At 44.6% G+C, this 15,467-nt stretch overlaps 2 protein-coding genes across 2 annotated transcripts in view; both read left to right on the plus strand.

The window, feature by feature from the left end:
- The first annotated feature begins 450 nt into the window (after positions 1-450).
- Positions 451-6,271, plus strand: FABP7 (fatty acid binding protein 7). The gene is made up of 4 exons (XM_006139453.3): positions 451-813; positions 1,567-1,739; positions 3,405-3,506; positions 5,915-6,271. The coding sequence occupies exons 1-4, from the start codon at positions 741-743 to the stop codon at positions 5,963-5,965; spliced, it is 399 nt and encodes a 132-aa protein (XP_006139515.1). The 5' UTR covers positions 451-740; the 3' UTR covers positions 5,966-6,271.
- An 8,522-nt stretch (positions 6,272-14,793) lies between these two features.
- SMPDL3A (sphingomyelin phosphodiesterase acid like 3A) overlaps positions 14,794-15,467 on the plus strand; it is a 30,563-nt gene continuing 29,889 nt past the window's right edge. Inside the window, exon 1 of the mRNA XM_075924071.1 lies at positions 14,794-15,080. Coding sequence (XP_075780186.1) covers positions 14,975-15,080 — 106 coding nt within the window. The 5' untranslated portion in view covers positions 14,794-14,974. The remainder of the gene's footprint in view (positions 15,081-15,467) is intronic.

Here is a 15,467-nt window from a genome sequence, read left to right on the forward strand (position 1 = left end):
TATCTGGTTTTCTTCTCTTAACTGGGATGTCTGCCGGGGCATCTCAGTTAAGCAGATTTAGCACAAACCTACAGGAGTGTGGTCTCTCCCTTCTGTAGAGCCTCTTTGTTGAATCTGTGCTTGTTACAGTCCCCTTTTATGCCTTGCTATTTGAATGTGTAAGAGAAAATACTACATTGTCTTTGCAAGAGGATAAGAATTTAGTTTTGTTAGTGTCTTTTTAAATTGTCACCAGCTTAGAGTGCAACGGAAGCCAAGCTGAATCTCTTATTGTGTATCTTTTCTTTGAGACTGAAATTGCTCTGCCAAGTTTTCGAGCAGGACTTGAAAGACATTCTCTTTTTTTCCCCTTTTGCATTCCCCTCCCCCAGCAGCAGCAACAGGGCCTCTCCTCCCACTCACCACTCTCTCTCTTCTAGGCAGGAGAGGGCTTCAGGGTAAAGGGCAGGCAGCACAAGACTTGCTCCGCTAACCCAGTGGCCTGATCCAATCACAGAGAGGACTGAAACCCTGCAGCCCCTCCTTGCCTTAACTTCAAAGGAAGAGGGAGAATGCTAGGGTGGGGTTTGCAATTTAGGGCCTTTCTTTTTTGCAGGCCTCTTCTCCCCATAAGAAGGGGGCTGAGTTGCAGTTGAGGTGCAGAAGGATCACTTAGGTGTAAAATCCTAACAAGATAGGACTGGACACAGCCTCCCACCTGCCAATTTCATTCCAACTGCCTAACCCTTCCAGCAGCCACAATGGTTGATGCATTCTGTGCTACTTGGAAGCTGACTGACAGCCAGAATTTTGATGAATACATGAAGGCACTGGGTAGGTAAAAGGAGCTTCTGCTAACCATCTTTCTGGCTGTTGAAATTGTTCCTGAAGTTTTGATGATGTTTTCCAGCACAGATAGGCTGGAGAGTGATCGTGGGAGTTGAGGTTTTGCATTGAATGAAAGTATCTGAATGATTTCTGAGTAGAACCAAAAAAAGAATCACTATGTGTATGAAGTGAATAGTCTGTGCTGCTGTAGAGAATGCGAAATTGTTGTGGCTTTGCCTGCTCTGTCATTGCCATCAGTGTTTAATTCTTTATCAAAGTTAAGGTGATAAAGATATCATTTGCATGGTGGGTTTTTAAGTGTGTGTATGGAGAGCGGGGATCACAGTGGTAATGCACGGAGCCTGTTTTTAAACCTTTATTTTAGGAAAAGAAAATGAAATCAATTGCATCAACAAAGACTAATTGCAAATAAACACATAGGTTCCTCTCATACCGGCATGATAAAGACTGCCATATAAATAAGCAGGAGAAGAAGCTGAGATGCTACACTACACTGTTGACCTAAGCAGTCATTGTTGCAATATATTGTGTTAGTTAAATGGATACCTAAAGACACAGAAATTTATACAAAGAGCTTGAATGTAGGAACACAGATAGCAATTGGGCACAGAAGTGTAATGTGTAAGCATGATAGTGAAGGGAGCAGAACAGGATGTGAGTTTTCACCTCACTGTTCGGCAAACAGGGTGTAAAAGAAATCAGGGTCTGATGGCTTTTTGTTTTCATTTGGCCGTTTAGGAGTGGGGTTTGCCACTCGGCAAGTGGGGAATGTGACTAAACCCACAGTAATAATCAGCAAAGAAGGGGACAAAGTAGTGATCAGGACCCAAAGCACTTTCAAGAACACAGAAATCAGCTTCAAATTTGGAGAAGAGTTTGAGGAAACTACCCCAGATGACAGAAACTGCAAAGTAAGTGAATATATACTCTCAGGCTGCAGCACTCCCTTCATGTCACTTCCTAACAAGCAGTTGTTTAGCCACTGGAATCTTCATCTTTGGAGATTTTTAAGAGCAGGTTAGACAAACACTGGTAAGGGATGGTCCAGATAATATTTAGTCCACTATGAGTGCAGGGGACTAAATTAGATGACCCCTTGAGGTCCCTTCCCTTCCTTTCAAATCCCTTATAATTTGAAAAGTCTTATTTTTTTGTGTATGGAGGGAGGATTAAGGAGGATGATTCAACTTCTTCTCTAGTTAGTTAATTTTCTAGTACAGAATGGGACTATTGGGAAACATAAGACTAAAACTTACTCATCTAAAGACAACTGTAGCTTTTTGTTCTGCCCTTCCAGTATGAAGAAGTTCTGCTAATGCCATCCATACAGGCAGTCCCTGCTTTACGCGGATCCGAATTACGTCAGATCTGCACTTACGAACGGGGCTTTCTCGCCCCGGAGCTCGCAGGCAGCGGTCCGCCACCTCGACCTCCGGGGCGAGAAAAGCTGCTCCCGGTGCCTCTGGTCTGCTGGGGACCGTCTCCAGCAGACCAGGGGCACCGCGAGCAAAGCCGCAGCCGCGGTGGGTTCCCGCGCTTCTGAGGCTTTGCCAGAGCAAAGCCTCAGAAGTGCGGGAACCTGCTGCGGCTGCGGCTTTGCTCGCGGTGTCCCTGGTCTGCTGGAGACGGTCCCCAGCAGACCAGAGGCACCGGGAGCAAAGCCGCAGCCGCGGCGGGTTCCCACGCTTCTGAGGCTTTGCTCTGGCAAAGCCTCAGAGGCGCGGCACCCCGCCGCCACTGCGGCTTTGCTCCCCGTGTCCCTCGTCTGCTGGGGGGGGGGGGCGCAGCTAGTGTGCCCCCCCCCAGCAGACCAGGCTTTTGTTGTGGACCCTGGGGCAGAGCAGCTGGGGCGCTGCCGGTTGGTCCCGCAGCGCCGCTCTGGGCACTACTGGACCAACCCGGCAGCACCCCAGCTGCTCTGCCCCAGACGTCCTGATTCAGCCGCTGCTGAAACTGACCAGCGCTGACTACAGGAAGCCCGAGGCACAGTTGCTCTGCCCCGGGCTTCTTGGAATCAGCCGCTGATCAGTTTCAGCAGCAGCTGACTTGGGGATGCTTGGGGTTCTTAAGTTGAATCTGTATGTAAGTCAGAACTGGCGGTCAGTTTCAGCAGCGGCTGAATCTGGACGCCAGTTCCAACTTACATACAGATTCAACTTAAGAACAAACCTACAGTCCCTATCTTGTACATAACCCGGGGACTGCCTGTATTTCTGTACCAGTCACTTTAATAAAAAGAATTTGGAGACATTATTCTCAACTGAAAATGAGGAAGTACATGGTCCCTGACCTTTGGAGTATTTAAAAAGTTGCTACACCAGAGCAAATGTGAAATTATCATTTAAATGACACTGAGACATGCAATGTAGGACTTATTGCATCCTTTTTGTACAAAAATGAATCAAATGGACTTTTCATTTTAAACAAAAATATTTAAAACTAATTTATGAAGTTAGGCTTGCATAATTTTTTGAAAAGAATCCAATAGAGGCTATTGCATATATTCCCTAGAAATCTGAATAGAATCTGCTACTTCTTTAAATTAACCCTTCTATTTGTATATTTTGATATCCCAGTCAGTGGTAACCCTGGAGGGAGACAAACTAGTTCATGTCCAGAAATGGGATGGCAAAGAGACAAACTTTGTTAGAGAAATTAAGGATGGCAAAATGGTAATGGTAAGTAAAATAATAACTAATCTCCCATATATCAGATACAACTATTTGTTCATATCTAGCAAGAACATGTTATTTTTATAGAAAATATAAAGCTAGTTATCCATAAAGATGGTAATTTTTGTTTTTCTTCATTTAAATCATTGCTCTGGGGTGGGGTTGGGGATGAGAGGTTCAGTATGCAGGTTGCCCCCGGGAGAGAGGACAACCCCAGCCCTCTCTCATTGCAGCAGCTTAGGGCCAGGTGAGAAGCACCTCTCCATGGCTGCTGCAGCTCCAGCAGGCATAGACAAGGGAGGGGTACATGTCCCCAGCTGGGTAGATCCAGGTTCACCTGCCCCCTGTGCTCCCCAGCCACACCGTGCACTTTCCCCTCACTCCTTGACAAAGGAGAACAGTCAGCAATGTTCCTGCATGAATTGGGGGGGGGGGGGAGGGGGGGGAAGTTTCAGCCTTCCCTCCCAGACTCCTTAAAAGGTGGCGGGGGGGGGGGGGGGGGAGAAGTTCAGGCCTCAGGCAGTCCCAAAGAAGGAGAGCACCCCCCATTAGCCTCTTTCACCTACCTCGCGATTCTTTCTCTTTTCTGTATGGTTTTATGAGAAGCAATCCCATTCCAGACACATCCAAACACTTGTTGCTTTAAGTTAAGATAAGAGGAAGCTGTATTACGAATTTGGTGGTTCTCACTCATAGGACAGGTCTATACAGCAGGGCTAAAGCCTAAATAAGCTACGCAACTTGAGCTATGTCAATTGCGTAGCTTAAGTCGAAACAGCTTATTTCAGCTTTTGGCACTGTCTACGCAGCAGAAAGTCCGAGAGAACACACTTCCTCCAACTTCCCTTACTCCTCATAAAATGAGGGTTACAGGAGTTGGAGTAAGAAGTCCTCCAGCACGCCATTAGTTTAATATTATGTCAAAATAACTGCTTGTAGTGTAGATGTACCCTTACTGTTTAGGTGGAATTCTTGAACAAACAGTCTGACAGACAGTCAGAATCTCTCAAATACGTAGTAGATATATAGCTGCTTTGAATCTGTTTATGGACAATAGAAAACTTTCAGCATTTTTTCAACCAGCTATAGTTAACAGTTTTTAGAGAATATCAATGACATTTTAGATTTTTAAGGGAAGGTTATTTAAATTATTGTACTGATCCCAAATGAAACAAAATACACTTCTGGAACTGCAAAAATATGACATATTTGATTAAATACCCATTTTAGACAGATGGTATACTAAAATAGATCACAACATAAAATTGTCTTATACTTGCATGTGCAACTAGTTACTTAAAGTATTTCTCTGGGGTAAAATATCTTGAGAATTTTTGCATTTAATAATGCAAAATGCATCTAATGGAGTATTCCTGCTTAGATTATTTTCCAGAATGATGACTAACAGATCAGGTTTATGTGAAAAGTAATCTTTTATACTTTTAACCCAACTGCCCCCTGTGATTGTTTGGAAACAGAATTATAATGTTATAATATAATGTTGTGGCAGTGTTACTAAAGCTATGACTGAGAGAGAGCACACTTTCTAAGTCCTTATAACACTGAGAGGAAGGGGGTTTGGAAATCTAGCCTCCGGGTTGAAATTTCTCATGTTTGTTCTTGGCATGAAAAGGAAGTATGTTCAGCTACTTTATTTTCTGTTACCCAGCCATTGGAAAATCAGTTTTAAACTTAAAATTGCAGACCCAATACGTAGCATGTCAATGAGAAATGTGTGTTGTTTCTTTCTTTGTTACAAAGCAAGTAGTGATAGTTTGCTGCAGATGGGAAAATACCATCTTGCAAGAAATTTGAACAGGAATTGGGGACGCAAAATTCCAGATATTCAAATTACTATTCACAAAGCACTATTGTATACATATGTATTGGGAGTTTCATATACTAGAATTACCAGCTATATTCAATCATTATATACACATCAGTGGACATGGTACATCAGTGGTCATGAACACTTGATCCCCTTTACACATACCCCTTACATATAGTAAGCATTGCATATGAAGATGGGAAATATATACAGTGCATTGCGCATTCTGTGGATCAATGGGGATTCTGTTTGTTTGAAGGAAATAGTTTTAATACAGGTTCAATTTAATGGCTGAGAGTTTAAATGCATAAAAGTTAGGACATTCTGTTTGATTCCCAGGCATCTTTATTTTGGTCTCCTTTTTGATCTATTGTGTATTTAAAACAGCAATAGAAAGGTCTGATTACTTTAGAAACCACACCACCTTTGAATTCTGACTTAGTATTAAAGGTGCACTTGTATGTTTTGTTTACTTTTATATTATTTACATCCACAATAATAACCTGTATGCATTGAGTGATATGTAGAAAATAGTTATGAAATATGGCATAGTGTTTAACTTCTCTATTACTTCTCCAACTTGCAGACTCTCACTTTTGGTGATGTAGTTGCTGTTCGTCACTATGAGAAAGCATAGAACCTACCTGTCTCCTGTCCAGGTGTTACTTCTGCTGGATGCATTTTACTGCCATCCACAACTGAACATAGCTAAGTGACATGAACATTACTGGCATAAAAGATTGTCAAAGAGTTTGTGGGTTGTTGGTATTTTTGTTTTTATTTTATACCATCAAATTGGCAAACTTTTGTTCTATAAAGTGCAACAGGTAGAACTCTGCATTAAATCTCTGAAACGCTGTTTTTGTTTTTTACAATAAATGGAACATATTTGACATATCATGGAATGTAATTCAAACTTAAAATTAAAATGTTTTAAAATCCATACCAGCTTTGCATTTAATGGACTAGTATTTCAGTGCTTTGGATGGAGATCATATGAAAAACATTTCCAAAATGGGATTAATACTGCAGGTAAAGGTGATGGCAAGATGCTACAGTAGGGAATGCTATATAGTGTGACTTTGGTCACACAGGAAACCAAATGTGACTTCACTCCAGTTTAGTGACATCACTTTGCTTGAGAAACTCAGGAGCATCATCTTTGCAATGGGGGAAGAGTGGTGAGAGGAAACATTGGCAACTGACAGCCCTCTTCCCCTCTGATAATTCACTTATAGCCTGATCCCAAACTCACTGAAGTCCATGCAAACACTTCCACTGACTTCACTGAGGTTTGAATAAACCCCTTCCTGGTTTTTGTGTTTGTTTTAACATGGCTAATGGAAGAAATGGGTGAGACCTCTATGTTCCTCAGTGCAGAGGGAGGTAAATCAGAACCAAAAGGCAGAAATGCTCCATAGATGGGGAGGAGGGCCATAGGAATGTAGCAGACCCTGATCAATCTCCACCAACTCTGTCCACAAATCTATACAAGTGACACCATAACAGGACTTAACCGCATAAGCCACAACATCAGGGGCTCATCCATCCACCTGCACATCTACTAATGTGATCTATGCCATCAAGTGCCCGCAATGCCTTACGCAATGTGTACTAGCCAAACTGGACAATCTCTGCGCCAAAGGATAAATGGACACAAATCAGACATCAAGAAAGGTTAAATACAAAAACCAGCAGGAGAACACTTTAACTTCCCTAGACACTCAGTTACAGATTTAAAAGCAGCCATTTTTCTACAAAAAAACAAACAAAAAAACCCCCTTCAAAACTAGACTACAAGAAGAAAGAGCAGAGCTGCAAATCATTTGCAAATTTAACATGATCAAATTAGGACTGAATAAAGATTTAGAATGGTTATCTCACTCCAAAGGTAATTTTACCTCTTTTGGTGTTTGCACCTCCCCATCAGCTGCTGGGAGTGAGCCATACCATCTTGACTGAATTCGCATCCTTAACACTGATCCTACACTTAAAAAGTTACTCCCTTCTTTTGATACACGAATATATATTTGATATACTAATACCTATAGTTTCCTGCCTCTGTATAGGTGGCCCCCAACTTGCAACATGATTAGTTCCCGGCGAAGTGTCACAAGTCGGGGGCATCGTAACTCGAACCCTCATTTACGATAGGAGCTGTGCACCATCGTAAATGTGGGGCCGAAGACATAAGTTGGGTGTTTTTGGCCCCTTCCACACTTACAACCATTTTTGTAAGTGCGGGGGTCGTAACTTGGGTGGTCGGAAGTCAGGGGTTTCCTGTAATATCTACTCCAATGCATCTGATAAAGAGGTTTTTACTCACAAAAGCTTATGCTCTCAAAAATGTGTTAGTCTTTAAGGTGCTACAGGACTCCTCATTGTTTTTGCAGATACAGACTAACATGGCTACCCTTCTGAGACTTTTCAGGGTTATAGCTTGCCTTTCCTATGGAACCTCAGGTGCCACAGGGTTAGTGAGCCTTGTTCCCTGGGGGGAAACATAGAATGGAAACCCCATGATGTGAACCACATTCTGGAGTCCCTTCTTGTAGTTGTATCATAGGATGGTGCATTATGGACCTTAATTTTCATGGAGAGGCAGTTTATCCCTTCTAACAGCAGTACTGCATTTTACAGAAATCAAAATTGTATTAATAAAATATCTTAAAAGCAATATTAGTGTGAACTGGATCTATACCCTATATTTCTACTAATAATGTAACAAATAAAACCAAAAAGAGTTACACAGCATCATATTTGTAGCTCAGGGTGCATCTACATTTCACCATAATTGGAAATAAGATACACAATTTGAGCTATGCAAATTACATATCTTATTTTGATGCTATTTCGAAATAACTTATTTCGGCATCTGGTGCTGTCTGCAAAGTGCCAAATTTTGAAATAAAGAGCTATTCCAAAATGTCCATTACTCTTCATAGAATGAGGTTTACAGGGTCATTGGTACAGCAAGCTGAAATAAGGGGCTTGCTGTGAAGATGCAGGATAGTTATTTCAGGATACTCTGGAATCTTGAAATAGCATTGTAGTGTAGACGTAGCCAAAGAGAAAAAGATGTAAAGAGAATCCCCCTTCTGTTAGGACATAGCATCAATGGGCCATATCTCCTTTTGGTTAATTTACCCCTTTTTTGAACAGTGACACAGGGCTTAGTTCTGACATTTAGCCAATAGGCCACATTGGGGATGCTGCAGAGGCATATGGCTAGAAGGATGCTTGAGGAGGGGAAAATTGCACCTGAGCTCCCAGGCAAGAGGCTGGACCATGGTATTCCTTGCATCTGCTAATGGGTGTGGTGGAAAGTGGCTCTGGTTTTCCTCCACAGTAGGTGGCTGTCTTTCATAAGGACACTAAGGGTGTGTCTAGACTACATGCCTCCTTCGACGGAGGCATGTAGATTAGCCAGATCGGAAGAGGGAAATGAAGCCGCGATTAAAATAATCGCGGCTTCATTTAAATTTAAATGGCTGCCCCGATCTGCCGATCAGCTGTTTGTCGGCAGATCGGGGCAGTCTGGACGCGATGCGCCGACAAAGAAGCCTTTCTTCATCGGCACAGGTAAACCTGGTTTCACGAGGCTTACCTGTGCCGATGAAGAAAGGCTTCTTTGTCGGCGCGTCGCGTCCAGACTGCCCCGATCTGCCGACAAACAGCTGATCGGCAGATCGGGGCAGCCATTTAAATTTAAATGAAGCCGCGATTATTTTAATCGCGGCTTCTTTTCCCTCTTCCGATCTGGCTAATCTACATGCCTCCGTCGAAGGAGGCATGTAGTCTAGACACACCCTGAGTGAGGACCAGTGCTTGATCTCAACGACTGCAACTATGGCTGGCCCTAATGTGCAGAGAGCACAAGAGCACCTCATTTTGTTAGTGTCTAGGCACAACTTGGTGCTAAAAAAGACAAGAATAGAAGCTCTTGTTTTATAATCACCTAAGTTTTTCAGGGAAGTGCTCTCTGAAAGCAAAATCCCACTTCTATTAACTAGGTGTAAACACACAGAAGAAAACCCCGTTAATACTGAAGCATCATGAACTAGGGATGTTAAATATCGGTCAATTGGGTAGTCCATTAACCTCATGAATTCTTATTAGTTTCATGACTATTCTGTAGTCCCCGGAAGTGGGGCTGGCAGCCAGTGCACTTTGTCCCCACTTCCAAGGAGCCCCCCGACACTCCGCACTGCTGCTTAGCAGTGCGGGGTGCCAGGAGGGAGCTGGTCTGTGAGAGAAAACAGTTTAAAAACCAGCTCCCCTCGTGAACCGGCTACCTGTCATCCCTGTCAGACTGGCAGCATCCATTGTCCGGGATGGGAGGCTGAGCTCCTGGACCTGAGACGAGCCGGAACTGAGCTCAGCTGCCTGCCCACCTGTCTCCTCATACACTTTAAATGCAGAACTGCAGCAGGAGTAGGTCCTGGACCTGGCGCAAGCCAAGACTGAGTTGGCTGCTGGCCATCTTGCTAAAAAATGTACTCGGGGTGAGTGGAGGGGGGGTGGAATGCATGTAGTCTATAGCATTAACCTATAAGCTTTTCCTTATCGGTTAATCAGTTAACCGACTATACTATTACAACCTTATCATGAACATACTTGTGTTATTAATCACTTTGGGGCCTGATCCACAAAGGTGCAGAGCTCTTGCATCTGCAATGGACTTCAGTTAGAGTTGTGAAAGAGCCTTCAGAACAGCAGGTTTTGCAATCTTTTCACATGCATAAAGTGCTAGCGCTGTGTTCTAAAAAAGTGATCTTTTAGGCCAACAAGAGTGAAACTGGATTCTGGGTTGTTATGGCCTCTGTAGTCCATGTGTGCAACTTTAAGGGCCTCTTTTCTGCACTATCCCGGTTGATTTAAACCACTGATTCAGTGTAATAATAGGGATTGTGTCTGTCATCCATCAGTATGGCTCACATCACAGCTTTTTCTTTATGTATGCAAATCACATGATTCCCTTTCCCAGACATCCCTTTCTCAGAGATTTGTGAGCAGATGCTTTTGCTTCATCTCCATGGAAAGAAGCCATGATTCTCTACTAGTGGCATTAACATCCTTGACAACTGATTTATAGGGTCACAAAGTAAAAGAATAAAGTCTTTATTACTTGTGCAGAAAGGAATAAGAAGATGGCTAGAAAAGGCTCTGAAGTACATACAAGGCCTGAATGGTAAATATTTAACAATGGAACTCCCCATTCCTGCTGTTGTTTACTCGCCTTATATGCATTACAAACACATTTAAACAAAGGCAGTTGTTCCTAACCCCTTCACTTCATGCCCTATATGCTTATGTTTTACATGTATCAGCTACCCAGTAGTACAACTTTACCGTCCCAGCCTTTTCCCCTGTCCCAGGCTTTTGCCATCTCAAAAGTAAACAAATGAATATAAAAGGAAATTAGGTCTAGGAGAAGCAGCATTTGTGAACTGCCTGTGGGGTTACTGTGAGTGGGGGAAGCGAAAGATGGAGAAAAGCCAGACATACAGGACTTGCGCTAGGAATGTTAAGTAGCAGTTAATTAGCTAATTGAGTAGTTGATGGAATTTCCATTGACTATTTGATTGGTAAATGGAGGGGGGGGGGGGCGCTTGCTAACCCCGCTGTGGCTCTGCAGTTTAAATGCAGCAGGAGCCGGGCACACAGGCAGCCCAGCTCCTATTACTTTTAAACTGCAGAGCCTCAGTGGGGTTAGTCCCGGCTCGCACCAGCTCTGGGACCACTGTGGCGGAAACAGTGCTGCGGAGAACCTGCTTCTAATCCAGCTCCCCCCAGTACTGGTTCCTGCTCCCCTCTTGCTGCCTCTGTGTGAGAGGCAGCAAGTAGGGGAAGCGAGTAGTCACTTACATCCTTACTTGCAACTTTGGATGGACATAAATATTTCATAATATAGTTAGGAAAACCATAGTAATGCAAACCATTAAAAATACCCAGAAGGAAAAATACATTCACTAGATGGAGAGCAATAGGACATTTAGGCTACGTCTAGACTACATGCCTCTGTCACCAGAGGCATGTAGATGAGGCTACCAGGCATAGGAAAATGAAGCGGCGATTTAAATAATCGCCGCTTCATTTAAATTTACAGGGCTGCCGCGCTGAGCCAATCAGCTGTTTGTCGGCTCAGCGCGGTAGTCTGGATGCGCAGGTGTCGACATCAAAGGCATTTGTCGACCACCCAGATAAACCTCATTCCAGGAGGCATACCTGGGTGGTCGACAAATGCCTTTGATGTCGACACCTGCGCGTCCAGACTACCGCGCTGAGCTGACAAACAGCTGATCAGCTCAGCGCAGCAGCCCTGTAAATTTAAATGAAGTGGCGATTATTTAAATCGCCGCTTCATTTTCCTATGCCTTTCATTTTCCTGGCGACAGAGGCATGTAGTCTAGACGTAGCCTTAGAGAACAGAGACAGAAAGAGCCTAGAGGCGGAAAGCATAATTCTGATCTTCTGCTATTAAAATATCACTGGGTTAGTTAACCTTAGAACCTCGTGTTTTCTCTTGTGAAAAACAATTCTCACTTTTTTGTCTATAAATGGCATTATAACCCTCCTGTAGTATGAACAAATAGGCATTTGTATTTGCAATATAGCTCACTTACTTCTTATATTATGTCATGAGTACACATCTCAACTCTCACATCTTATTAGGTTTTAACTTAATTTTAATATTTCTATAATTACTACAGTTTTATTCATTCTGGAACCTACGATGCTTGAGGATATCCCTTCCAAGTCATATAAAGTTTTAGAATTAAAATTACTATACTATATTACCCAAAGATTAGTCCTCAAACCATAACTGTTTGCTTTGGAAAATGGAGGAATGCAAAACTGGGTCCCAATTCTGCAGACGTTTAGGCTCTGATCCTGCAATACATACATGCAAGCTCATGAATCATTATGAAGTATATTAACAGGGGTGTTGTAAAGTAAGGCAGAGGTGGTAACTGCCCTACTCTACTTAGCACTAGTGAGACCCCTCAGCTGGAGTACTGTGACCAATTCAGGGTACCTCACTTTAGGAAAGATGTGGACAATTGGAGAGTCCAGACATGAAATGAAATGAGAAAAGGTTTGAAAATTTGACCTTTTTGAAAAAGTATAATAAACAGGGCATGTTTAGTCTTGAGAAAACCGATGGGGAATCTGATAAATCTTCAGATGCCTTGAAGGCTTTATAAATAGAACTGTAATCAGTTGTTCTCTATGTCCATTGAAGGTGGAACAAAAAAGTACAGGGATTAATCTACAGTAAGGGAGATTAAAGTTAGATCTTAGGAAAAGCTTTCTAATTATCAGGATAGCTAAACTCAGAATAGACTTTTAAGAAAGATTGTGAAATCCCCATCACTGGAAGTTATTTAAGAACAAGTTGGACAAACACATGTCAGAGATGGTCTACGTTTATTTGCTGGTGCCTCAGCAAAAGGGACTGGACTTAATGATTACTCAAGCTCTGTTCCAGCCCTACATTTGTATGATTCTATGAGGTGCAGCGGTCCATCCATGCAGGATTTGAGGCCCTATACAAATGTGCAACTTTGCTCATGGGAGCAGTTTCATGCAGCAAAGTTACACACATGCTAAGCATTTGCAGAATTGGATCCTTTGTTAGTAGCTAGAACCTAGACTGTAAAGACCAAATTCTGTCTATTACACTCCTAATAATATTACTGTGCTGTTGCATAGCACTTTTTGTCCACAGGTCTCAAGCCACTTTACAAAAGAATTCTCATTCGTCCTATTTGACAGATGGTGAAACTGAGGCACTGAATCAAAGTGGCTTGCAAAAGGCCATCCACTAGGTGAGAGACTAAAGTATGAAACACAACTCTCCTGACTTGCAATGTAGTGCGACCATACACCTCTTTCTAGGGCACCTGCAATCTCAATCCTAAAATATTTTTAGTATGTTCTCCATTGTAGCTCTAGCAGGCTTCCCTACATGTCAGAGGTTTCTGAGTGCATCCCAGTACTAAATATGCCCCAACAACAAAAGCTTGTGACAATGAACTCTGTTAATAACTGGCCTAAACAAGTGGCATGCTAGCTGTTACCTCTCAAGAGAGAGATCTTGGAGTTATTGTGGATAGCTCTCTGAAAACATCCATGCAATGCACAGTGGCAATCAAAAAAGCAAACAGAATGTTGGGAGTCATGAAGAAAGAGATACATAATACGGACAATATCTTATTGCCTTACTCTCTCTATAAATCCACGGTGCACCCTTATCATGAATGTTGCATGCAGAGGTGGTCACCTCATCTCAAAAAAGACAGATTAGAATTGGAAATGGTTCAGAAAAGGGCAACAAAAATGATTAGCGGTATGGAACAACTCCCATACAAGGAGAGATTAATAAGATTAGGACTTTTCAGCTTAGAAGAGACAACTAAAGGGGGGATATGATAGAGGTCTATGACATCATCAGTGGTGTGGAGAAAGTGAATAAAGAAGAGTTATTTATTCCTTCCCATAACACAAGAACTAAGGGTCACCAAATGAAATGAATAGGTAGCATATTTAAAACAAACAAAAGGAAGAATTTCTTCTCACAATGTACAGTCGACCTGTGGAACTCCTTGCCAGAAGATGTTGTGAAGGCCAAGACTTTAACAGGTTTAACTAGATAAATTACTGGAAGCTAGGTACATCAATGGCTATCACTCAGGATAGGCAGGGATGGTGTCCATATTCTGTCAGAAGCCAGGAATGGGAAACAGGGAATGGATCATTTTATGATTACTTGTTCTATTCATTCTCTCCGGGGCACCTGGCCTTGGCCACTGCCAGGAGAGGATACTGGGCTAGATGGAACTTTGCTTGACCCACAATGGCCATTCTTATGTTCATGCTTTAATGTACTGTAACTAATGGAAAGCACTGCACTGACCTCCAGACAGAGGGCTGGATCATCTCATTAGACTGGCTCTCCTGCCAACTGTCCTAGGGGAAAGAAAGCACCCTAGTTACAACTTCCACAAAGAGGTGACTTTTCTTCCTGGCAGTCTTGGCTTTGAGTGACAAGGGCCCCATCGCTCTCGGGACAACGGCTCCTCCCTTTGACAGCATGTCTACACCCCCACACCAAACCGGGGACTGGGTGACCTAAGCTTGTGTATCTGGGGTTTCCAAGTCCAGGCTTGAGCATCCACATTACATTGCAAACATGGGTTTAGAAGAGCTGCAGCCGCATCTCACAGCCACTGCCGCCGCACAGCGCTACGCAGAGCTTCTGGCTCAGGTGTGTCCACGCTGCAGAGACGCCCTCGGCCTCCGACACCGCAGGTCCCAGCTCTGAGCCGCCCCCCAGCAGGGTCCTAAGCCCTGAGGTCTCGCTGACGCCGATTCCTTTGTGGGCGGAGGAAGGGGGCTGGACTCACACCTGCCCCAGACCGGGGGTGGGCACGGTGCTGGTGCAGACACTCGGGGCTCCCCCCGGGTGGGGCAGGAACAGCCTCCGCTGCGGAGCTGCCGGCCGGGCCAAGGCAAGGCGGAGCTGCTTTCCAGACCGGGAAGTGCCACGTGACCCGCCCCAGCTCTGCACCGTCCCCCCCACGCCCAGCCCCACTGAGGCCGGTCACACAGCGGAGCCCGGCCCCGGGCAGCTGCGCTGAGCATGGCGCGGGCGGGCGGGCGCTGCGCGCTCAGCTTCTGCCTGCTGTGCTGTCTGCAGGCCCCGGGCTCCGCAGCCCCCGCGCCGCCAGCGGGAGCCTCCGCAGCGGGTGAGTCCGGCTGCTGGCGCCCCCAGGGAGCTGGCGCTGAGCTTGTCCCCCCCCTCCCCCCCGCAGCCCCCGGGCGAAGTAGGGCGCGGGGCCGCCGGCTGCAAAGGAGGCGGAGGGGCAGGGTTGGGGCCCCGGCTCCATGGGAGCGTCACGTACGGCCCGACCCTCCCGACCGAGCGCGACCCTGACACAAAGGAGCTGCCAGTCACTAGCAGCAGCCAGCCGGGCAGGTTTCTGCTCCCCCTTCCCGCCCCTGCTGAGTGTGTGAGTCAGACAAAGCTCTCCTGCGGGCGGGAAGGGCGGTAGGGGCTTTCCCCGCTCCCCTCCTTGGAAACACCCCGCTAAGGCCCGGAGACGCCCAGCCAGTGCCCGTCCCTGCCGCTGTAC

Source organism: Pelodiscus sinensis, chromosome 3 (genome assembly GCF_049634645.1).
Source record: "Pelodiscus sinensis isolate JC-2024 chromosome 3, ASM4963464v1, whole genome shotgun sequence".
In the NCBI taxonomy this organism is placed as follows: Eukaryota; Metazoa; Chordata; order Testudines; family Trionychidae; genus Pelodiscus; species Pelodiscus sinensis.